General features: G+C 41.8%; 1 protein-coding gene across 1 annotated transcript in view; it reads left to right on the top strand.

Annotated features, from left to right (window-relative positions):
• Positions 1-25,575, top strand: part of RNF217 (ring finger protein 217) — a 63,998-nt gene that overhangs the window by 15,956 nt on the left and 22,467 nt on the right. The window contains exon 2 of the mRNA XM_068405208.1: positions 22,349-22,582. Within this exon, the coding sequence (XP_068261309.1) occupies positions 22,349-22,582 (234 nt within the window). The remainder of the gene's footprint in view (positions 1-22,348; positions 22,583-25,575) is intronic.

The raw sequence follows: 25,575 nt of genomic DNA, 5'->3' as shown, positions 1-25,575 counted from the left end.
CTGAAAGGTGTAAGCTTATGATTTTTGATGGATTACTTCATGTATGTAAGCCATGGTGGAAAAACTGATGAGAACTATATCTGGAATATATCAAAGAATAGTATATCTTGTGTAATAGTCTATTGAGACACTTGAAAAACACAAAAGTACTGCCCAGGGAATAAGAAATTAAGTAAATGTCTGGCTGATAAGTATTTCGAGTGAGTTATAAAACCTTCATAGCAGGAAGCTGAGCTTCTCCAAAAGGTATATGCTTATCTAATGAGTGCTGTAAAGAACCTGGAGAGTGACCTCTGTTCTCACCAGCTTCCAACTTTTGCTCTCTTTCTTCTTCCCTTTCCTGGATGAGCTTCCTTTTCACTGTCAGGAGCTTTTTAAAATGGTATTTCCTTTCCATAGCGATCCTTTTGCTTACAGTATTTGCAGTCGTGCTTGGAAAAGGTAGAGGTTTATACAACTTAAGACTAACTTGATCACGTTATAGATTATTCATCAATGCCATTAAAGTTTTTACTGGAAGAAATCTAACATCTGTGGTATGCTGTATGACTTTGGGGGAAGGGATTGTTATTCAACCATGGACTCTTCTTATCTCTGCCATGTTGGTGGAGTGTTTGTCTTGTTTTTCTTCCTGACAATGTATAATTGACCAGGAGAGAAGAACCTCATTGCAGGAGGATCTTTGTAATCAGATGTCATGTCCTTTTGCATGTCTAGCTGCTTTTGAGCAAGTATGATCCACGTAGCAGATTTCTCAGGGAGCTGCCACACTTTGCACTGGTGGTGTGACTCTGTAGTGTTAAAATAAGACACTTAAGCCAAGGCTGAACCTTCATGACACATCAGTTACAGCTGGCTTAAGAAACTCTTCACTGTTCCTTGCTATCCCTGTACACCTCTGGAGGGAGGGCTGAACTATGTTCACAGCAGTGAAATTGCAGCTGTGTGGGTTTGGTTTTGTTTTTTTTTTTTTTCTTCTCCCCCTTCGTGCAGGGTCATGGGAAGCGTCGTTACTTGTGGCTTGGAGAAGTTGGGATTTGTCTCTTTTTCTGGACTAGCCTGTGTTACTGTGTTACTCAACTGTGATTTCAGCATGCTGATTTTGAAGATCAAGCTTGATAACCTTGTGCCTTTGTTATACAGATATTTTTGGTGGTAAAGTGGAGCAACAGTGAAATTTGCAAGTATAAAATCATAAAAGCCTGTAACAGAAGACTACGTTATTGTTGCATTGATCATTACAGTTTTTTGAAGACACCTCCCCTCCCTCAAGTAGCAGAAGAATTATTGATTTTGTTCTCCCTTTTCTTACCTGTCTCTCAAGCTCTAGAAGTGAGGAGAAAAAGGTAGAGTAACGATGTTTGTATGCTTTTCCTCCTTTTTTTTTTTCCCTTCTCTCTTTCTCTTTGAACATAATTTGGTTGGAGGTGGGAGAGCGCTGGCTGGGAAAAGGAGTTAGTCTCTCTCTGAAGCAATAGAGTTCCTATCCAGAGTGTTTCACAGGTAACACCCTTGTGTGTGATGGCACAGGGGACAGGTTTGCTCAATTGCAGCTTTAATGTTTCAGTTAAACCTGTATACTGTGTTGGAAGTAATAAGAGGTATTTTGATTCTGTGTAGTGCTCGTGCAGGAAGTGACTAATAGGACTGGGCAGGTAGGGCTGCACTAATGAGACACAAAAGAAAATGGGCTTCATTTAAAAAAGAACAGCTGTCACCACCCAACTGAGAGAACACATCCTATGGCAGTAGGAAATTTAGTGTTGATTTATCATACTATTGCTTTGACCACTTATTTGCATTTTAGAAATGATATTTTTGAGGGTTTAGGATTTAGAGAAGTTATCTGCATATATCATATCTTGGGTTGTACAGCAGATATATTAATAGTGCTAATACTACATGTCGCAAGAAACAAGCAAGAAATTGCTCATTGCTTTTTTTTCAAACTGGAAAAATACCAAATTAGGATACCTGATCAGTCTTAGCAGTCCTATAGTGACCACAGTGGAAAAACATTGGAATCATGCCTACTTGTCACTCTAGTTTAAACTACCTTAAAAATCAGTTTTGCCTCCACTTTTGGGGGAAAAGATGGTGGGTTTTGGTATGGCTTCATCTGAAACCAATTGCAAACTTGTAAAACTCTAAAAATGCTGGTTTTCCTCCAAAACTGTAAATTTGGCAAAGTGGTACTTAATTGTTGAAATTTCCTTGAACCTGCAAATACTGTATCAAATGACACTGACTACTGTAACAATACAAATATCTATGATGATAATTAAACCTTCATACTGAAGTTAAATTACAGATCATTCCGTGAAAGAGGAAATATATACATTTTGCGTAGCTTACTTTCTCCTTTTATCTTTCCTTTTGGATTTTTATGTTTGGACTCTTGCTATTAGGTTCCTTGCAAATTTGCCCACCTCAGGAAATTGTAATACTCCTGGAATATGGGCAGAATTGTGATGCTCCCATCTTAGGGGCGATTAAATAAAACAGTCCTAGTCTCTTCTCGTGGGCTTTTCCCTCCACTTATTTTTTTGTTCCACTTCTCTGGTTAGATCTCTTGAGCAGTTTCTGCTGGTTGGCCAGATTTTCTTTGCTGTACTGCTCTCAAATTTGTGACTCAATGGGTTTTACTTTCCAAGTGTCTTTTAAATGTATTTCTGTTGTGCGGTAGTCAGTACAGCGTGTATGCAGTTTGTCTAGTCCAATGTAGGACATGAATCCACCACTTTCCATCGTAAGATGTTTTTCTGCTGTCATAGCTAAGGAGGAAAGTCATTGAAGTCCCATGTAAATTCAGCAAGTGCACCTTTTCCTTCTGTGTATCACAGTTGCAATTTATTGTCTGCTGTTAGAATTGAGCAATCCTAACCCAGATTTCTTGGTTTTCTTGGTTTCTTCCAAATGGAAATGTTCCATCCCACTTGAGTCTGTGGGGAAAATCCTAGCAAAGAGTTGGTTTGGATACCTCAGAGAGTGAACTTTCGAGAAACCCACTTATTTTGTTGTTCCTGCCAGTATATTAAAAAAAAAAAAAAAATCACGTTTAGGCTATTTCACTGAAAATCTTCAGTGTTTCAGTGATCCAGTGGGGAACTGACCATTGCAGGATGTCTGTCTTCATGTTTACAAATGCTATACACAAGGAATCAAATAATACATGTTGAAAAACTAGAGTTAAACGTACAGATTTTTCATTAAGTGGCTTAACTCCCTAGTAATTCTGACAACATTGAGCTGTCCAAGTCTTGTGGGACTTGAACAAGATTCATTTTTTGTCTGTCCTGGCTATTTTAGACCCCTATAAATTCCTGTGGTGAATCCCGGAGCAGAGTGACACTTTTCTGGTGTGTGTACGTGTTCCTTTCCTGCTGTCCAGGAGGAGTGGGCAAACCAAAATGCAGCAAGAACAGCAAGATGGAGTTGGCAGAGGAATTAAATTGAATGGAACAGGAAGCCTTGTTTCTGGATGGAGTGCCATGACGTGGGAGCTGAAGGAGTCTGCATGCTGATGGCAGTCCTGTAAGGCTTCTGATGTGGAGGGTAAAGGCTGACCAGCGCTGGCTTGGCAAAGAGCAAGAACAATTTGGAGTGAGGAGGCCTGGCGCAGAGAGACCGGAAGAGATGTGGGAAGCAGAGGCAGCGGGGCAGGGGAGGGGAGAGGCAGGGCGTGTGCTGGCTGCCGCTGAGGCTGCAGGGATCTGCTTGCTCTGTGCGTTTGCTCTGCCTAGGGTGAGATCTCTCCTGGCAAATCTCTCCCTAGCAGTTGATCAGCATAAAATAACTGCCTAGTACTGCTAGTGGTTGTTCCCTAAATTCAAGCGTCAGGTTTTTTTCCTCTGTACGTGACGATTGGCTTCTGGCTTGCTGACAAAGTGAGTAGAAGCCGATACTCTCCCATACAACAGGTTTTGAGGAGGGGGATTACTGCAGCTTTCATGAGTCTAGAAGCTGTGACATAAGAGAGAATAATGTAAGGTAGGAGAACTGTGTTGTTGTTTTTTCCCGGCAATATTGGAGCCTTCCAAGGTGATCCTAGCCACGTCCCCTAATCCAGACTTCTCACAGATGACTACTCCTTGCAGTGACTCAGTTTGTGAACTCACCTTTGGCGCTCAAAGTGACTAGGAGCTATGCTTTGAGGTAAATCAAGGTGATGTTAGGAAAAGGACATTCTTATTTGCAAGATGTTCATATGCTATAATGAGAAATTACTAACTTTCTTTAGAGGTTTGGTGTGCAGAAATAGCTGAGGACGCACATTAAAAATGCTTTTATGATCTCTATTTTATTGTTCCTGTGTGGTGGAAGACTTGCTAACCTCTTCTTTTTTACTGATTACAGTTTTGCAAATGAGAAATCAAATGGAATTGTAATTTGCACTTAGTTTTAAGCATAGACATTTGTACTTTGGAGACTTAGCACACAAAATGTGCATAGTATATGGAAGTTAGCACTGGTGTGGGGTTTCTTTTTTTCCTAATTTTACTCATGTTTACTGTTTTCCTGATATATATAATTTTGTCAGACTTCCTCATATATAATAAGTTGTTCATTGTGCAAGACTTGCACAATTGTTCTGCATGTGAAAGCATGAGATGTAACTGATCATTTGGGGGAATCGTTGATAAGTTGGAAGACTCAAGCACTTTTCTATTCTGCTTAAACTACATATATGTCTTTTCTTCAGGCTTCTATAATTCTTAGCGTACTTACATTAAAATTTGTACTAAACGTATTTCAGCAGAGATTGAAATTAGACTCCAAAGACCTCATTATTAAAAATGGCTTTATAATTAGGATACCATGTGCACCAGAATATAACAAAGGATTACTTTTGCCTTTAGTAAAAGATGTTTCATTAAATCTAAACGATTTCATAAAATGTTCTTAAACTTTCCCTTGATACTGCCTTACCATTGTTTGACAGCAAGTGGCTTGTAGATTTCAGTGTAAGCATCCTTTGGCTTTTTCAGATTTGTCATTTTTACCTGAGTGATCCAGTTCTAAAGGATTATATTTTAATATAAATTTAAACAGTTTTATTCAGTTACTTTTTTTTCCTTGCTGTTTAAGTAAGTTACCCTGTTCCCAACTGAAGTCTGACAAAACAAATAAGTCTTTTATATGCTCTTTCGGCTGTTTCAACTATGTGACCTTCAGTTTATGTAGGGAATACATAGAGTATGGGAGTGAGGAAAGTCAAAGAGTGGCTTTCATTCAGTTAACCACTGAATTTCAGAGATGCCATCTTGATGTTAGTATCATTAGTTGCTTGGTACTAAAAGTTTAGTAAGCTTGTGTGTTTGTAGGAAACAATGGAGTTGCACGGGCACACAGCAGGATATCAGCTGATAGTACTGGGTGGGGAGGAGTGCCAGGGACTAGCTCTGGAGGGATGCTTCTGCTATCCCTCCCTATCCAGTTGGGAGTAAGGGAATGGGAGAGTCACTGAGCCTCATGTTTTGCCACCAAGGTAAGTGCTGAGACATGTTTTAACAACTACTAGAAATCTGAACCATCGGCTGAAGTCCTTTATTGGGGACTGTCAAGCTGTTTTTCTGTCCTGCTGGTGCTGCCAGAAATTCTCAGCTTTTATGATGCTTCTGGTTCAAAAACCTACATATTGAGGTGGTGGTGGGGAATCAAAAGTAGCCACACATGGACAGAAATCCCAAAATTGCTGAATTTACTAGGAAATTAACACAGCCAGTTTGTTCTTATGCAGCGATGTTTTGATTCTTACAGAGAAATGTCAGTACAATTCAGAACTTAGTTCTGCAGGAGGATGCCACCCATTTCCCTCACTGCAGGCAGCATTTTGGTGAAAAGCGCATAACAAACACATCGCTTATCTTGGTGTTTGGGTGTGCTTCCAAAACCACAAAAGTCACGAATACAAATATTACTGCCTTTCTTTTGCACAGAAAATCAATGTGTTTTGGGGCAGCAGTTTCCTGGGCGGCAGCACAGCAGTTCTCAGTGGCAGCTGCCACTGTTTGGTATGGGTTCAGGTTAAAAGGAGACTTTACAGCTGCGGAGCCTTTGCTGGATGAAGGTACAGGGCAGCAGGAGCAGTTCACAGGGTAGCCAGCCTCTCTGTGTGTGTTACTAAAGTGAGGGAAATCGGGTGGATTCAGAAAATTTCGAAGAGAAGACTTTTTTCCTCTAGTATGTCAGGTAAGAGGACATTATGTTGCAGGGAAAAACTACTGAAGAGAAAAGATGTGACTTGCAGGAAAGGCAGGGACTTCATAGGAAAGGCTGAAGTGAGTGCCTCTTCTTTCTTTTCCCTGAATTTTCCCTTCTCCTTGTCTTCCTCTCCCCAAACAAGCTAGAGCAGCCATGTCTGCTTTCCCTTTTCCAAGGTAAACCACTGCAGCTAGCCAGGCCTCTACAGAAGCTTGTATTGGTGGCAAATGATCATCAATGATTGCTTAACCATAGAGAATAATTGCAGTTTGCAACTGCTAGGTAGAAGTATTTGCTCTGGATGAACTGTTGGGTTATTTTCCTTAAAATAGTAGTTCTTATCCCATTAAAAATCTGAAACAAAACTAATACTTTGAGAGAAGTCAGACTTTATCCAGATAGACAGGTCACTGATGTTTAACATCATGTGGTCTACTTCCATTTCAATGAAAATATGAATGAAATGCTAAATCAGATGCTTTTGAAAAGTTTTTGTCTCCTTGCTAACAAACATTCTATTTATTTTCTTGTCTCTGTCACAAAAGCTGTCGATCCTTTCCTTTTGGTCTTCCAAAATCTGGAGTTGGAGAGGTGCGTGTCCTTGTGTACAAGCCCTCTCGTGTTCTCCGTTACAATGCTTTGTAGCAATTCCTTTTTCCTCATGTGCTGCTTCGGTTCATACTTGTTAACCTCTCTCCAACTGAGGACTATATATGTTCTTTGGAAATAATTAATGAAACTAGAATTTCCTCAACTAGTATTGAATTCAGTTGCTACTGAAGTCTGTGGTTTCAGAAGTGGAGATGGATATAGCTGACTTGATACCTCCTTCACCTCACTTCACCTGCCCACCCCCTGGTCCTCAAGCTGCAGTCCTTACTGGTGGTGGTTTGAAAACTCTGATACCTACTGGTAGGAATGAAGCTGCTTCTTGAAATATTCAGTGTGGCAACGCAGTTTCTGGAGCCCTGCAGAAGTTTAATGCTGGCAGAAGTGATGTTTCAAGGTATCTAACAACCTGTTCATCACTTTACAAACACTCAGTAGTCTATAATCCTTGATTTTTATTTATTTTTTTTTTGTGAGGGGAGGGTTTAGACAAGTTTTGAAGTACTTTTGTTTGTAAATAGATAGGCAGTATCTACAGAAATGATAAATAGTGGTTTTCCTCCAATTGTAGGCATCGGTTTCCCACTGTAACTTTTTAAGTTGGAGTCTCTGGAGGTGATGTCTTTACTCTTGGGACAGAACAATGAAATGTATTTAGTAAAAATTCTTTGCAGTGTATGTCAAGTTAATGAGGTGTTCTGTTCGTAGTCTGTCTTCCATAATCATTGTTTTATTATTATAGTCAACTGCTTCACAGTGTTTTGTAGCATGTGTGACAGTTGTTAATAGAATTCCTTCCTGCTTCTTGTTCGAAAATTGCTGAGGATACCCATTACCTTAGTTTTTTCATTACAAGTAGTGCATTTCTTCGTCTTAAAAAGCCTTGTTACTTCATAACTATTACCTTTTCTTTAGCTTCACAGATGATAAGACTCTTGTATCCTCCAGGGAGACAGCTGAGAGGAGAGCAGAAATAGTGCCAACAGAGAAGCAGAAAGTATGAAGACCATCTGAAGGGCCATGGGATGGATGTCAGGGCATATCACAGAATCACAGAATGTTAGGGATTGGAAGGGACCTCGAAAGATCATCTAGTCCAACCCCCCTGCCGGAGCAGGATTACCTAGATCATGTCACACAGGAACGCGTCCAGGCGGGTTTTCAATGTCTCCAGAGAAGGAGACTCCACAACCTCTCTGGGCAGCCTGTTCCAGTGTTCGGTCACCCTCACCGTAAAGAAGTTTTTCCTCATATTTATGCGGACCCTCCTGTGTTCCAGCTTGCACCCATTGCTCCTTGTCCTGTCAAGGGATGTCACTGAGAAGAGCCTGGCTCCATCCTCTTGACACTTGCCCTTTACATATTTATAAACATTAATGAGGTCACCCCTCAGTCTCCTCTTCTCTAAGCTAAAGAGACCCAGCTCCCTCAGCCTCTCAGTTGAGACTATGCTGAGTTCAGACCTGAAGCTCAGTGAAGGATGCTCAACGCATGCCTTTGAGCATTTTAAGTACTTGTACAGAATGAGAAAATATACATTAGTACTCATAAACCTAATGATCACCTAGCTGTGCCAAAATACGTGCTGCTTTCTGAAGAACAGTAATTTTAGGCCATGTGTGCGGAAAACACTGATGCATAGACTCGTGTGGAGAGGGTACTGGGTGCAGCCCTCCAACCCTGGTACTATAGTTGCCTTTAACTGTTTTTACAGAGGGGAGCTTCTGAGCATATTTCAGGTTTGTACCTTCCTAAAGCTAAGCAAAGTTAACACGAGAAATACCTGGTACATGATCTGAAGGTGTAGATTGACATGACAGGTACCTTTGCAAGAGTGTCTTTCTTTGGCCGTGTGTTTCCCACTTTTCTCTTGGGTTGTAAACCAGTGGATCGTATGTCACAGGGAAAATTAATTCATCTGCCTGGTCAACTGGAAAACTAATTTTAAAAGACTTCAGTCTCCTGTGTTAGACAACTGAAGCTTCTTGCCTTGCAGCCTTGTGATTGCTCTCTACCACAGACATGGAGAAGGGAAAGCTGTATTGACTACTTCTGTAATATTTTTAGCCATTAGGCAAGGTGCAGACTGAGATAACAGCAATTTTGGCTGACTGTGACCAGCTGGAATGGCTTGAAGGGGTCCAACACCTGGGGAGGGATACCTAGACCAGCTGATATGAGAGGGGTATGGCTGGACCTGCACCCCAAACCTTTCAGGCATATGTAGGTGTTTGATCACATAACTGGAGATCTTGGGCTAAACTCCCAGTGATGCAGGGTAAGCCTGGCATAGCATACAGAAAGAGAAGTCTGTGTGGGTAGAAGTCATCTTTTTTCTTTCTGTTCCAGGCCAGACTCTCTAACCAGCCAAAAAGGGTGGTTGCAGAGAACTGAATTCAGTGATTACAACTGTTATTTGTACCTTCCTCTTCATATTCAGGCACTGACTGGAACTGTTGGTATTCTCAAAGGAACAAAAGTGATTAAAAAGATGATGAGGGAGGGAAGGGAAGCCTTAATTTTACCTTGTGTTTTTTCTCCTACGTGCAAGTATTTCCACAGTCTTATCTGATCACAACAGTATCTTTGCAAGAATCAAATCTCTTCCTCACTATTAACTCTGAAATTCTAGACAGGAGTCTAACCTGGGGCATTTTGACTTGTTCTATCTCTATTCACTTGTGTCTCACAGCAAAAGTGGGCTCTTGGAGCGCAACACTACATGCAACAGGTTTGTCAAATCCATATTAATGTATTGAGCTGGTAAAGGGTTTGTAGTAAAGGTCATATAATGTTGTTATACTTTTTTTTTTTTAGACATAGATTTACACATATAAACAGCAGATTAATAAATAGTAGTGTTTAGGGGTTTTTTTGGTTTTTTTTCAAGAGAATTTGGAACAAATGGGAAATTGTAATTTCTTTTTTTTGTGTCAAACCTGATGTGAAAATGAGTATTTTAACAGCCTAATCAGCTGATAGAACTGCCTTTAGAGTTTAAATGAGCTTGCTTCATGTTTTCTTTGCTTTGAAAAAGCGGTAAGCAGAATATATTCTGAATATAGTTATGGTTTGGTTTTCCTGGTGTAAAACAACTGCGTTGTCTGCTTCTCCCTTTGTTTTGCTGTTTTTAATGATTTTGTGATGTTGTGAAGACTCTAGCTGCATGTGACAAACAAAGTCTGCAGCGATCAATACACAAACACTCTGTTAACCAGGTGAAGGCTGTCTTCCAGCTTCAGTTGGGACCCATTCTGCAAACTCTCAGGGAGACTGACCTGACATGGTAACAACCCCCAAATCACAGCCAGAGTTTGATCAGCAGGAGAATTAAATCTGATCGTTTAGCTGTTAAATACACTGTTTGGAAATCACTGCGTGCTAGACTAGTGCAGCTCTCTACTGGATTAGACCAGTTCTGGGGCAGAATTGTTCTTTCAACTTGTATAAGAGGATTTTTCTTCTGTGCCATAATTTTCTGCTGAAGTATCTTAGGTAACAGTTTAACTGTTTGATGATGGGTAATTTGCTCCTACCGGGGCAACACTTTTGCTTTGTTTTCACTTTTGCTTCTCCAAGTATGGATCAGAGCCACCACTTAGGCTTTTGCCTTGGACTGTTCCCTGGAGAAGGCCGTGCTGTTTGCACATCTTGGTCTTGTACGTTTGCTCCTTGTTGTGGCTGTATCCATGATAGCACTAAATGTGTATTAAAATGTGGTTTAAACTTAAAATGCATTATGAGAAATAACTTCATAAAGTCATGTGAAATTAGAGCTTTAGCACAGTATCTGGGGTTTATCCAAATGCTGGTAAGTGGGAAGAAGCTTGGAAGTCCATTGTGCATTAGCCTTTCCCAGGAAGTATTTATGCTTAAAAATGTGTCAGCATGCCTACTAGTCCTCTTATCACTTAAGCTATGTAAAAGTTACCAGTTTCTTTCACTTTGTGGTAGCTTTCATAGAGTAGCTTTTCACCAGAAGCAGCTTTGTTTATTGTGGGTAGGTACTGGTATGCTGACATAGGTCTCTCTTCAGGAAAGCAGAACAAAATACCTATTTAGAATTCAAATCTTAGCTGTTTTGTAACAACTTCAGTGCATAAACAAGTTTCTTTAAGGTTCCTTCTTTGTAGGGGAAGCCAAGTGATGATATTTTAACCTCATATATTCCACCTTGAATCTTAGAAATGAGGTATGTTACTATTATTCCTGACAATCATCTGCCAGTTAGAAAGTACTTTTCAGACTTTCTTCTGCTTTTGCTTGCATCCATGCAACTCTACTGTTCCTATATGAAGTTCAGCAAGTAAAGAGGGCACAACGTGGTTTCATGTCTGATACTCAAGAATCAAAACATTGACTGTTAATACGTGCACAAGAAAACTCAGCTACAACCTCAGACCTAGCAAAGACGTGGGAACTAAATAGTTGTAGGTAGTAGCTTTCTTAATGAAAGCAGGAGAGTTCAAGAATGGCTGTAAAATGCTTGTCCTTTTTTCTTCAAACCAGGGAATGTACACGATCAGGGTGGTCAAGAGAAGAGTCAAGAAATTTGTGTTAAAAGTTTTTGCTATTTTTAAGTCAACATCCGCATCCATGGCAACTCTCTGTTGGGTTTTGTAGCCATCTTCTGGATGGAGTGGTGAGACAGGTGGGAGCATACCTCTCCTACCTCTTTTCCTCGCTTATGAGAGCTTTTCTGTATTTTATAAATGCTATTTTCAGTTGGGAAAATACTAAGCACCCTGAAATGTTTCTGTAGGTACAGCCATTGCTGGTGAAACCAAAGGTTCGATTAACTATTGCTAGTGATACTAGCTGGGCTAATCTGTATTAGAGGCTCAGTAATACAGATTACTGAATAGGTTGTGCAAATGTATGGTGGTTTGGGCCCTATTTTAGAATCATAGAATCGTTTTGGTTGGAAAGGACCTTTAAGATCATCAAGTCCAACCATTAACCTAACACTACCAAGTCCACCACTAAAAAATGTCCCTAAGCACTGCAATCTACTCATCTTTTAAATACCTCCAGGGATGCTGATTCAACCACTTCCCTGGGCAGCCTGTTCCACTGCTTGATAATCATTTCAGTGAAGAATTTTTTCCTGATATCCAATCTAAGCCTCCCCTGGCGCAACTTGAGGCCGTTTGCTCTCATCGTATTGCTTGTTACCTGGGAGAAGAGGCCGACTCCCACTCTGCTACAGCGTCCCTTCAGGTAGTTGTAGACTGCAATAAGGTCACCTCTGAGCCTCCTCTTCTCCAAGCTAAACAACCCCAGCTCTCTCAGCCGCTCCTCGTAGGTCATACCCTCCAGACCCTTCACCAGACTTGCTCCAACACCTCAACATCTTTCTTGAAGTGTGGGACCCAGAACTGAACACAGTATTCAAGGTGCGGCCTCACCAGTGCCGAGGACAATCATTTCCCTAGTCCTGCTGGCCACACTATTTCTGATACAAGCCAGGATGCTGTTGGCCTTCTTGGCCACCTGGGCACACTGCTGGCTCATATTCAGCTGCCTATTGACCAGCACCCCGAGGTTCTTTTCCACCAGGCAGCTTTTCAGCCACTCTTCCCCAAGCCTGTAGCGGTGCGTGGGGTTGTTGTGCCCCAAGTGCAGGACCCAACACTTGGCCTTGTTGAACCTCATACTGTTGGCCTCAGCCCATCAATCCAGCCTATCCACATCCCTCTGCAGAGCCTTTCTACCCTCAAGCAGATCAACACTCCTGCCCAACTTGGTGTCATCTGTGTGCACTCGATCCCCTCGTCCAGATTATTGATAAAAATACTGAACAGAACTGGCCCCAATACTGAGCCCTGAGGAACACCACTTGTGACTGGCCACCAGCTGGATTTAACTCCATTCATGACAACTCTTTGGGCCTGGCCATCCAGCCAGTTTTTTACCCAGCAAAGCGTACGCCCATCCAAGCCATGAGCAGTCAGTTTCTCCAGGAGAATGCTGTGGGAGACTGTGTCAAAGGCTTTACTAAAGTCCACGTTTTTATTGTATTTGAAAGGGAAATGCTGGTTGGCAAATGCAAACTAAGGAGCCTTTTCCAGCTTTCATGTCTGGTTGGGACACTGCCTGCTAAATAGTAGAAGAATGAGCTATTATGCTATCTCCTCTTTTTCAGCATAAATAGTTCTAGGATAAATTGTCACTGTCACTGTTGTTGATGGATTTTGCTTGGCTCCACCTGAAGACTGAAGTGATGTTTCCCAGTGAAGATGGAGACCATGTATTTTCATTCTTCCATAATGCTGTTATGAGTGCTAACTTTTTGTCCATCTTTAAGAAATGCATGGGAAAGGATTTGGTTGTGATACTAGTTATTGTTAATAGTTAACAGTATTATTCCATTGGAATTGATCTGAATCTGGGTTAATCCAGTCTGAACCCAGTGGGTCAGAGTTTGTCTGTTCAGGACTTTCTGTTGCACACAAGACAAGGAAACAGCTACATTCCTTTCTAAGCATTGCTCCTGTAAGAGACCAGCATATAGATAAAAATCACCTGCTCAAGTAACTGAGAACACTTTGGTTTAATCTTCTTAATTGTAAAGGGAGAATAGGATTTTGGTGGGGATTTTTGTGGTTTTCTTTTTTTTTTCTTATTATTTATTGTTCTCTGAGTTAAGTATTTAAATGAATTACGGTAAACACTCATGTCATGACTTTTCTGCTTTTGGGGCAAGCTGAAAGCAAGGGGTGCTGCCCCATGGCAGGGGGAAGGCTCCTGTGCTGCACCATCAGTGGCTGCTGCCATGCCTGCGTCCCGTCCCGCTCAACCTGTTCACTCCTCGCCTCCCCGAGGTGTCAGCCTGGGCTCTCACAGTTTGTCTGTTCCTTATGAGAGCACTCAGATGGGCAGAATAGACCCGGGTTAGGCTTGGCTGGTAGCGAATTCAAACACACATGACAGTCTCTACAAGTCTTATGCTGGCTGTAGGAGAACAGGCTATTCTCCTCTGAATTTAAGCCTGCTGATTAAAGAGTTAACTGATTGATTTTTGTCTTAGTTATTTTACAAGTATCAGCTGTGGGAATTGGTTTGGTTTGGTTCTGTGCTATTTGACTGTGATGTTTTTATTCTGATGCTGAAAGCCTGACAAACTGTTACCAAAGGTACTGCTTCTTCCCTGCTTGTATTTTCTAATGCTACTGAGCCCCTGCGAGCAGGGTGCATTCCCGAGACAGCCAGGTTATTCGAGTGTATAGTGGTATGCGGATGGTCTCCTGACCCTTGCTTCATTTCTGTAATCCCTTCCCACACCTTCTTGGTTTTAGTGTGGTCTTTTGGTCCTGCTGCTAGGCAGAAGCAGCTGCTTTCAGGGCTTGGATATATTTGCCTCTCTTTTCCACTCCAAAGAGGGCAGGTATCTGGTTTGATCTGCTGTCCTCAAAGTCTTTTTTCATGAGCATCTTTGGGTCTTTTATGAAAAGTGAATGTGTCTTCTAAGGGATAGAAAAATTACCATACCCGTACTTAGCTAGCATTGGTAATCTGCACACCTGGACAAAATAAGAAAGCTCTTGTGCATTTCCTTGTTCCCTTTAATGAATGCTGAGAGACCTGTGGGTTTGGGTCAGATTCCTCCAAGGTTGGCAGTTTCTGCCACGCTTCCTCCCGGGTTACCTTCCTCCGCTGGTATTTCCCCCTCCCTCTGCCCCCACATGTGTCCTGGGAGGAGAGATGAAAGATTGCTCTATCTTGCACGCTCCAGGGCTCCCAGAGGTTGTGGAAGCTTTCTGCCAGGTCTAACTCTGGCGTGCCTCTTTGTCAGAGAGTGTCCCAGCTCAGTGGGCAGTTGTCCGGGTGCACCAGCCCCAGTTTTGTCCGTCCACAGGACTGTTGCGTCTGCTATGGGTTTCATCTCACTATGGACACCAAAACACAGAGCTGAAAGCTCCATACTTCCTGATGACACACACTAGGTTTGACGAGTAGTAGCAGGCAGAAACGTGACTTAATGCAGTGTAGTTTTTCTAAATGCATTACTGAGGTAAAATCTTTTCCTTTTTTGATTAACTTGGTGCTGGAGAAAGTAACAGGAGATGAAAGGGCAGAGGGGGGAGCTCATGCAGGTTGATGATTACTTGTTTACATCTTGTGATGGGGAATGTTAGTGTTAAATTGTTTTTCTATAAGTAATTTTCTATAAATACTATTCCTATGTGAACAGGACAAACACAAGCTGAATGTTCCCATTGACATCAAATCCATGTGAGCAGGTACCACCTGGTCCTGTGGAAGGACGGGACAAGGAGTAGAGCTTCACGCTGATGTGTCGTCAAACAACAAAGCAAATCAAGAGGCCTTTAAGAAAAAGGCTTTGGTTGAGTTTAGGTGTATTCTGAAGAATATCTTGCCAGCTTATCCTCACAGTTCTTTAGGCAAGTCCTATATGTGACCGTGGAGGCAAAGAAGAGTTTGAATGGGAAGCAGGCACTGTGGTTGGGGGTTTTGCTCTAGGCTGCGGAGGCCAGTTTTGCCAGTTAAGGTTTTGGTTGGTTTCTGGGGCTAAAGCCACTCTGGTCACTGCCCGTGCAGGTGGTACCAGCTGCAGCCCTCGCTGATGTGTGGCTGCACCATCCCGCAGTGCCCTGGGCACGTGGGATTGTGTAAGTGCACTCCCTAAAGCGATCCTCAGAGTGTTATGGGTGAAGCTGGAATCCCAGCCTGTGGCTGACATTGTGAAAAGGAGATGAGCTTTGAGAATTTAAATTGATGCCGCATTTAAATATGCATTGTAAAGCATTCAGAAGACATGCGTTTGGAGCAGAAAGGTGAAACCTTTCATGTAGCGGTTGTGGTTGGAGTGCAGTTATGTACGCCATAACTCCCTCCTAGCTTCTTGCTTTTGAGTGCCTTTCTTCCTGAAGGATGAGATACTAATGTTCTTCAAAGGCCCTGAGACTTTGCTGCTTCTTGTGTATTTTTTAGTGTTGACAACGTGATAGTTAATGTAAATCTCTTTAACAGTGTGACTAGAAGAGGTGGTGTCTGCTCATGCTTGCAACGTTTGGGCCCAAGTGACTTTATCTGAATGTCACATGGAGCAGGAACCACCATGTCATTTTCATGGCTTCATCCCGATGCGTGGTACCAATGTGAGAAGAGAACAAAGACTGTGTCCTCGGAGGACTTCCTGATAAGAGCCTTTCAGGGTTGGTCTACGTGAGCTTGTGACACCATAGAAATCTAATTATGTTTTTTTTAGTGGAAGTCTCTGGTTGTCCTTTTATTAATAATAAATAGCCATTTTAAATACAACTTAAAATGGACATCTGTCACAAATACATATAGAAATTCTTCAGGGTTTTTTTGTCTTTGAATACATGTCAGACATTGGTGCTGGGAGAAGTTAAGTTTCTTGGGCTACTTTTAATCCCTGAAGTGCAGAGAAGTGGGATTTTTTTTTTTTTTTGTAGACATCTTAAAGGTGCTGTTGACATTTGCCACCTGCTTTGAATCGCTTCGGGTCCCCTTCCTCATTCTCCACTGACTATGGAGAAAGACTGGTCATTCTAGTTGTTTTGGTGGTCACTTGGATATTTCCTGGTGTAGCAGAAAATATTAGTTAAAACTAAAAAAATAACAATTATTAATTCAATCCCAGCGTGCAGGAGATCCTTACCATTTTTAACTCTTTCTGGATCCTTTTGAAGTCAGCAATATATGCCCCGCTAAGGCTAGTGAAGTCCTTCCCTCCTCAGGAGGGGAGCAATGGCTCTCAACTAGAGTGAGGTTACAGGCAGTGGTTCGCAGAGAAGATAGTGGGGCGACTTAATGAGGAAGGGATTCAGAAAGTGATTTATTACAAGACTGCTGTATTGAGAAATTACTAAAACGGGGAATAAAAGTAAAACATACCCCATGGACTATGGTTTGTGACATAATGAATGACAGGCAAGAACTTGTGTGAAGATGTCCAGTGGAGGAGGTGGCACACAAGAAACCCAGTCTGTTTTCCTATTTGATGGTGTGTCACGGTTTAAAGCTGGGCCAGCTATTAAACCTGTGGCAGATGCCCTTTGTTATCCCCCTCCCTCCCCCCAAAGCGAAAGGGAAAAGGGAGAGAGACCTCCGGGTTGGAAAGTTAAAACAGTTTTAATAAACTATAATAATGAAAAAGAGTATAATAATAATAATAGAAATAATCAAATATATACAAATATATATACAAAACCAAGACTGAGCTCCCCTGAAGTCAGCCACGTCACCACCGGCACTGCAGGGCAGGCTCCGGGAAGGCCCAGGCTGGGCCTAGCGACGGTCGAGAGCTGGATTCAGGGATGCACGGATCGGGATCGGGGGCAGCAGGAAAACAGACGGAGTCCTCCTTGGACACCGGCCATAGCAGAAAGAGAGCGAGACCCTCGTGATCCCCCCGCTTTATACTGAGAATGACGTGTATGGGATGGAATACCCTCGTTGGTCAATTTTGGGTCACCTGCCCTGTCCGCTCCCCCCTGCAGCTGCGACCCCCCTTCGGCTCTTCACTCGTAAGCAGTGAGGAATTCAGCAGTGACCTTGGTTTCTCTCAAGAACAAGTACAGCAAGAGCCTTTCTGCACAACATCCCTACCGGTGCCTCAGTGATGACTACAAACTTCGAGCGTTATCAGTCCTGGAAGCAGACACTGTCTGCAAAAACATGCAGTTAGTTTCAGAAAGTGCAGTTACTTAGAGGAGACTTAGCTGAAAGCAAAAATCACCGAAAGGAAAATCGGCCTGGTTTAGGCCAAACCAGGACATGGTGATACAGCTTAAGTAGCCCCTAATCTAATTACTGTTAGTTCTAGCTGTTCATTCTTGCTTGTCTTGCAGCACTGAGGATTTGTACCATTTCACAGTAAGGAGGGAGGGTGGATGGACTAAAAAAGAGAATCTGTTTCATAGGAATATTTTTTTTTTTTTTTTTTTTTTTTTTTTTGGTGCAAGGAGTTTGATGGAGAATGCTGGGATATCTCTGGCACAGATCAGAGGTAGGGGATCCGGACTACTGAAGTTAGTACTCAAACCACAGAAATGGTCATGAAACCACAACCTTAAAGGCAGGTGCAAAATGCTTGGTAAAAGTTTGCACTGTCTTTGATTTGCACTTGTTGAATCATGTCTACTTGCATTTCATTTGGTTAACACCTGCCACTGTGGAGTCCTGAACCACAGTGAGCCCTTCAAGTGTTTTCCATGAAATTTTTTTTTCAAAGAAAACAAATTCAAAATGACGTTCTCTGCTTCCCAAACCTACAAAAAAAGTAATTCGTCATTGATTTGAAAGAGCAATGTTTCCAGTGAACTAGAAAGCAATGGGATTTTCCTTATAAATAAAGGGAACTGTAATCCATTTGTTTATTCCCCTGTAGAATATGAAGGTCCTGTAGACCAGACTGTCCCTTCACTTTCATCTGTGCATTTCCAAAATATATTTTTTAATGCATAACATCCTTGGTAGTTTATGGGGAGAATTTGGTGCACTGGTAGAAATTGAATTTCTCTACAGAGGTGCAGATTAGACATGGCACTCTTCACTTTTCTTTCAGCATTAATAGGTGAGAAGTAAGAACAATTTACTGGTTTACTTTACTCAGTTCAGAGATGCATAAGCTAAGTTTCAGTTAGAAAAAGCTTATTTGTATGTGAATGGCCCCTTCTTTAAGGAATATACCCATAATACAGCCACCCAAGTACAGCCTGCACAGGTTGTGTTACATCCAGTGTGGGCCAGGCTAAATGACAGGTATAAATCAGTGCTTCCAGTGTAGTCTGAACTTAGCTTTCTGTGTAGCTAACAAAGATTTCCTTTAAAAGAAAGCTCGGGGGACAGAAATAATTTTCTGACTTCAAGTACCATGCCATCTGTTTCTGTTTTCTGTTGCTGGTGTCATGCATTTTGGGGCAGTAAGTGGACTAGTGTAGAGTCTGGGTCCTGTCCTGTTCCCCCCACCCCTCCCCCCCAAAAAAATCTTTTCAAGTAAAGTGTCAGGAATCGCAGAGGGGGGGAAGTATATATTGCTCTCCTGATAGTTTAAATGTTACCTTTCTGTAGGATGACAGTCATGAGAGCCTGCTTTCTCCTTGTGAATTGTAAGCAGATCTAGCCCCTCCTGAGACGCTTTACAGAAGTGAAGCACAGCTGGGTGTAAGAACTGGATGCTGCCTGACATTTAACACTGTACTGCAGCTCAGCTGCTTTTAGACATATCTGAGTCGTTCCTCACGCTGTGAAAATACACCATGCTGTTGTCTATACCGAGAGTGCTTGAGTTCTTAATACATGGTGGTATTTTGAAATTCAAAGACTTAAAACTCAGGAGGGTTGACATTGTGATAAGCTGATATTGAAGGATAAGGTTCTTCAAAATGTCTTAAAAAAAACCAAAAACAAAACCAAAACAAAACCCAAGGAAAATAACAGAACTGGTTATTTTTACCCATGTTATAAGAGATTTTTTTTTTCTTTTCCATTCTGTAGCACCTCCTGGGTCGGCAGCAGCAGGTAGCCTAACAGGCTACCTCTAAAGCTGTACTTACATCAATTGCTGATGCTAGTGCACAAACAAAGATGGACTGTTTTGGTAAGACAAGGCTCTATTGAAGTTACTGCTAATAATCAAACCAGCTCTGTTCACTTCAGTCCCATTGAAAACACAGGAAAAGGATCAATCTTTGCCAAAGTTGAAAGGCTGAAAGTATAATCAAGGGTAAAAATGATTTACTTCAAGTGGGTGTAAAACATATTTTCAAAATAAACACTGAAGCCACACTTGACTCTTACCACATATATTAATTATATTCTGCATGGGCATGAAATATAGAAAGTGTTTAGCTTTGTATTCCTTTGTTTCATTAATGCAGGTTTGTTCTAACTAGCATTTAATATAAGCAGTTCTTAAGGACCAGCTTAGATGCCAGATACAATGTGCCTTCTCACTGTGAAGTTACTACTGTGTGTGTGTTACTACTAGGTGTGCTACTACTACGTTGTAGCTTAGTTTACACTTAGCAAAAAGGCTTGTCTCTTTAAATATTTCCATAATGCTTTAAAAAAAAAAAAAACAAACCACAAAACAAACCCAAAACCCTGAAGTAGTCATAGATGGGATTAGTTTGGCTATTTGGTTTTACATTGTTGTACCTACACTTCTTTAAACAGAAGCTTATACTAATCCTTGAAGTAGTGCAATAGCTTTTTGTATTTCTGCAGCAAATTGTTCTCCTAGTTTAGCGTGGTTGAGTGCTCTAGTGCTGGATTGATCACCTCCTTTTTAAGCACAGCTTCATGATGTACTGGGTGGTTCTTCTGCAAAGTCTCTCTAGTGATGTCATATGCTTGAGTTCAATTTTCACATGCTGCTACAGGTGAATTAGTGTCCTACCGGTATAAAATGTGGACCTTCCCCAGCATGTAGTTTGTTGGGGCTTTGGGCTTTTTTTTTTTAATACCTTTGAGTACGTACTCCTCCTGTACTTACACTGCTCCATGTAAAATCCAAACTGTTTGAGCCTAGCCTTGTTTGCATGTGGTAGAGCTCTGCTCACTTTTTAGAGTTGGAAACGAAATTTGGGGAAGTTCCCCCCTAAGAGTGGGTGTATTGTTGGGGGAGCTGCCTCTCCTCTGTGCCGCAGGCAGATCTGCCCGCGCTCTGGGCTGAGGCTGCACAGGGCACCGCGGCAGCCATTGCTCGCTGAGGTCTTCTCTGCCGTGCTCTGGTCTGGGACAGGCTGCTGCCATCCCCACCCTGCTTTTCTCTCTCTAACATGTACCTAACCTCTTTGCTCTGCTTGGGTTTACATCTCTACATTGCTGAGAGAACAAAGGATTTTTTTTAAATCGGTATGAGCCTTGCGTTTTATACCATTTTGTTATGACTCTGGAACAGGCTGCCCAGAGAAGCTGTGGCTGCCCCTTCCCTGGCAGTGTTTAAGGCCAGGCTGGATGAGGCTTTGAGCAACCTGGTCTAGAGGAAAGGTGTCCCTGCCTGTGGCAGGGGGGTTGGAACTAGATGATCTTTTAAGTCCCTTCCAACCCAAACCATTCTATGATTCTTCTAATCCTTTGGCTCCTGACTAAATTAATTAACATTCAGTTGGAGCCTATATGGCTTCATTGCTGAGGCAGCAATGACAGGATTGTGTTGGTTTATGGGGTTTTTTTCCTTCTTTCTTAGCTTAAATACTGCATTAATGGAGTGTCTTGATATGTCTTCTGGTACCACTATGCAGCAGCAAGATCTGCATCCAAATCTGAGGTGTTCCTGTCATATTTAGTGTATTGTTTGGCAGATTTCCATAATGGAGCATGTTAAAGAATAAGCAGTCTAGGGAAATCAAACTTGCCAACCTTGAAGCAGTGATTCCTAGAAGGAGCTGCTAGTTACACCAGTAAACCCCTTTTTCTCTACATGGAGGTACTCACTAAGGAATGAACTGGGCTGGTGGTTAGCTCCACTAGTATAGTCAACACTCATTCATTCAAGGTTACTTGAGGCAGACACAAACATGCTCAAGCCAGGTCCTTGCCGACTCTCAAGATCCAGCAGGGTTTATTAACTCAGGCTCAGTGCCAAGCAAATGCAGCTCTGCTGCTCCCAAACCGAGTAGGATCTGCTGTTTTGGCATGGAGTCCGAGCTGTTAAAGCCTGCCAAGCGTGAAGGGTGCAGACTGGGGTCCTGCACTGTTCTTGGACTCAGGACCTCTGGAAACGTGTTGCAGGTATGGGACCATCAGAGCTCATTAGATCAACAACAGTTTCAGCCCTGTTAAACTTGAGCTTGCTTCTGTGCGTGCTTTTGTTTTGGTTGTCTTTTTAGCTTTTTTTTAAGGGTGGTTTTGGGTTGGGTTTTTTTTTTTTGCATTTTTGGGGGGTTTTGGAGTTTGTTTTTAAATTCTAACTGAGTTCTGGGAAAATTTATTAGCTTGGGCAGCCCCAGGCTCAGCTAACACTTTCTACGTATGCAGTGTGGCATATAAGGAGCTTCTTGGAAGCAGACTGCAGAGGCACTGAGCTGGCTGAGCAGGAACCAGCTGAAGGCCAGCACCGAGTCAGAGCTGCTGGACTCTGACAATCCTAAACTGACTTTTATTTCTACGTGATGTGATTCCCAGCACATTTTGCAGTGAAACAGTATACAGATGTTTCCACTGCTGCTTTCTTACAGCCTGTATGAGTCATGATAGTGGAGCGCTGACCATTAGACACAAAGCATGGAGTGCTGGGTGGGTGATGCTAGTTAGGACTCATGTTTTAGTTTCATGGAGTATGCAGACATGGTATGTACACTGAGACTATATATTTAATAACTGCAGTTGTCATAAGGGTAATTAGCTTTTCTGTTTGGATTTGAAAGTACTCTCTGGAAAAAATGCAGTGTGCTTGGACTAAATCAAAAGAATTTTAATTTAAGTTAATTTTAATTTAAGTTACAGTACTTGAAATTTCCTCACAAAATTCATAGATGCTTACTTACCTTTTCCAAGCAAAAGGTCATATAGCTCTTCTGGGTTTTTTCATATGCAGGTGCAACTGGGACAAGCGGATATAAAATGCCCAATCACAGAGTGCAGCGAACACCTGGATGAAACGACTGTCCTCTATAACCTGCCCCACGACGACATCATCAAGTATAAATATTTCCTGGAACTCAGCCGCATTGACTCCAGCACCAAGCCATGTCCTCAGTGCAAGCACTTTACAACTTTCCAGAGGAGAGGCCACATTCCTACCCCTGCCAAATTGGAGAACAAATACAAAGTGAGCATGCTTGCCAGGGCCGTGGGATGGATCGCGCCGCAAAAGTAGGACAGCATTTGGTGGGCATTAAATGAGCTTTCTTGCATCACTAGGGCTGTGTGCAAGCTGTGATTAGGACTATGAATCTGTAGTACATCATTGATTAACTACTTAGTTATTTGTAACAGTTCAAGCACTTGAACTTCAGTCTTTATTTCTTTGTCAGGTGATGTAATTTTGTCCTGACACACAATTTAAAGAACGTTTTCTCTCTGACATGCAAACAATATGGTCATGATCAGAAGAGATTGGGGAAGGGACATTATCACTATAACTGATAATTTTAGACATACATCTCCAGCAAAGATAAGTTTTCCCTGAAACTCTGAACAAATGATTTCTGGGCATTTACAGCATTAGGCTGTTGACTTGCTCCTTCCTTAGAACTAGAGCTTTTGTCTGTCCTGCTGCTTGGTTTTGATTTCTTCAGTTCCTTACCAGAGGTTATACATTACTGTAGTCTGATCACTCACAATACCAAGAACTTGAGAAATATGGAAAAAAAACCACTTTTCTATCATTTCTTTTAGTAGCAGATTTGCTTATACTGTGATTTCAATCAAAGATAAAAATCAAGAGATTACAGTTAGAAATTTTGAGCTGCTGAAGGTCCATCTCGGTTCCAGAAGATGAAGGTTCTGTCTGCAGCATCATGCTCTGTGTTAGTTTTCCATACGGTTATTAGATTTGTTGTGGTTAATTTCATTATTGAGCTGGCCTTTCCTGGACAAACCAGTACTCAGTAGAAGTTTAGATGACTGTTTAGATAGCCCTAATTACACAGCATAAGATTCAGCCCAGTATGGAGATTAAAAGGTAGAAGATTGTATATCCAGTGGAGTTGAAACCTTAGTAAAGCTAACTGAGTTATGAGCTACTGATGTATATCTTTGCAGTGCATGAATTACATGCCACAATATGTTGGACTCAACATTTTCATATTTTTGGCATCTTATGCGGAGGTGGAGAAATTTGAAACTGCAGGTGAAATTCCTTCTGCCCACAGCCATTCTCCTTCACCCATCCGCTTAGCATTCCCTCAGGTGTAGACAGGATCTGCGATCTAGGGTAGATCCCATGTTGTAATGCTTCCGGAGCAGCTTCCCTTAAGGCACCAAAGGCTGTTACTGTCCCACCGCTGTGGGTCACAGGTGGTGCAGCTGTTGTGTCTTGGGGTGTCAACTCTGAGAATGTTCCTCAAGGCACAAAAGGAGTCGTTCTGCCCACCGGTGCTCTTTTATGAGTTAAAATGCTGTAGTTAAAATGTTCCCACCACTTCCCTACAAATGATAATCAGAAGGAATGGGAGGCTGTGTGATGCATGAAACAGCGCAAGCCAGAAGCAGTTCCCTGGTCCTGTGGTGATGCATTATGTGTAGCTCTGATCTGCAGAGCTTAAGGCTCCTCATGGGAACAGACTCTGGCAAAATGTGTCCTTTGAGCTGTGGCCAGGTGTTGCCTGGAACAAGTCTAGTTGATGCTGGTCAGAAATACAATTAGGAAAGTGCTAGCAGACAGCATGGATGATCATAGTTCAGGGCTTCAGCCTCCTCCCTGAACCTGTGTTGTTTTCTGGCATAGATATAGTTTTAGTGACTTATTTTAAGCATAGCACAAGAGAGAGTTTTGCTGCAGAGATAAGATTTAAAAGGAAGACCATATATAAGATTGTGTATCTGAGTAATTACATACGTAGGTAGCTGTGGACCGTTATTATCTCAGTTTTCTTAGATTCTCATGTGATTGAATGGTAACTTGTCTATGCCTTGAACTATGGCTCTTTGGAGGTACAGACTTATTTTCTTCTGCATATAGCATAGGACACATCTGACTGGAGACTGGGAGATTCACATATTCACATGCAAGCAATATAAACAGCAATTGCACCAGAGGAATTCTGCACCAACCTTTCAAGTGCTGCCTTCAGAAGAACTGAGTCATGCGTGGGGAAAGTCTACGCACAAGCCTGCCAGTAGGATCACTGCACACAAGGGCTCAGTGCCAGTACCCTTGCTCTTCTATACACTGCAACAGGGAAACACTGTAAAATCCAAGAGTACATTTGAACAGATACTTTTGAAATGTTATTAATGGCATTCCTAACATTTGATACACTATTTAAGATTATAAACAAACATGTAAATTTAAAGAGGTAGCAAAGTTATTAGATTGATTTTCCTTACTATAGCTATTTTATGTCAGCTAAACTGATCTAAGCCCAGCAGTTCAGATTTCTGCTGTTTTTCATTTTTGAGATAAAAGTCTTGGTGTGCTAAGCCTAGAAAGTTAGCTGGTACATGTATGTTGAGAGAGAAGGAGGGGAAGAAAAGGGAAACTTGCTATCCAAACCTTTCTTCTCCAATTAGTGCCACTTAGGACAGGACAGTACAGCAGTGTGAATATTTAGTTTCCTGTTATCAAATATTTGTATCACAAATGGATCCAGCTTTAAGTAAGGAAATACCCATGCCCCCTCTCTTATGACCTAAATTAGGAGGGTAAGACTTGGTTGTAGACAAGATCCTGATAAACCTTTGGTCAAAGCTGCTGTGCCAAAGTGCAAAGGAAATGGGGAAAAATTGAAAAATTGGTAGTTCGGTTCCTATGCATGGAACAGATATGGGTTTCACAAGAGTGAGTATGTTGGCTTGTTCTGTGAGGGTGTTTTGGTTGTGTTTTTTTTTTTTTCCACCTAAACCCTGGACTTCATGTGTTGTTTTAATGTGAGTTCTTTGACCTGCCACCTGCTATGAAGCAGCAGTTCTTGATTCTTGGACTCTATTTCTGCCTTATCAAGCTGTGAGGTTCACAGTGAAGTTTTCTTGTTCACTTCTGTCAAGAGATACACATCACATAAAAAAGGGGCTTGAGTGCTTGGCTTTGGAAATGTAAATGTTTTTTCAGTGTGGTTGTTATAAACTGTCTTCTGTTCGATCTAGTCGAGAGTTTCTGAA

This window comes from Nyctibius grandis, chromosome 1 (genome assembly GCF_013368605.1).
Source record: "Nyctibius grandis isolate bNycGra1 chromosome 1, bNycGra1.pri, whole genome shotgun sequence".
Taxonomy (NCBI): Eukaryota; Metazoa; Chordata; class Aves; order Nyctibiiformes; family Nyctibiidae; genus Nyctibius; species Nyctibius grandis.
The sequence above is the reverse complement of the archived record's forward strand: the minus strand, read 5'-3'. Positions and strand labels throughout refer to the sequence as shown.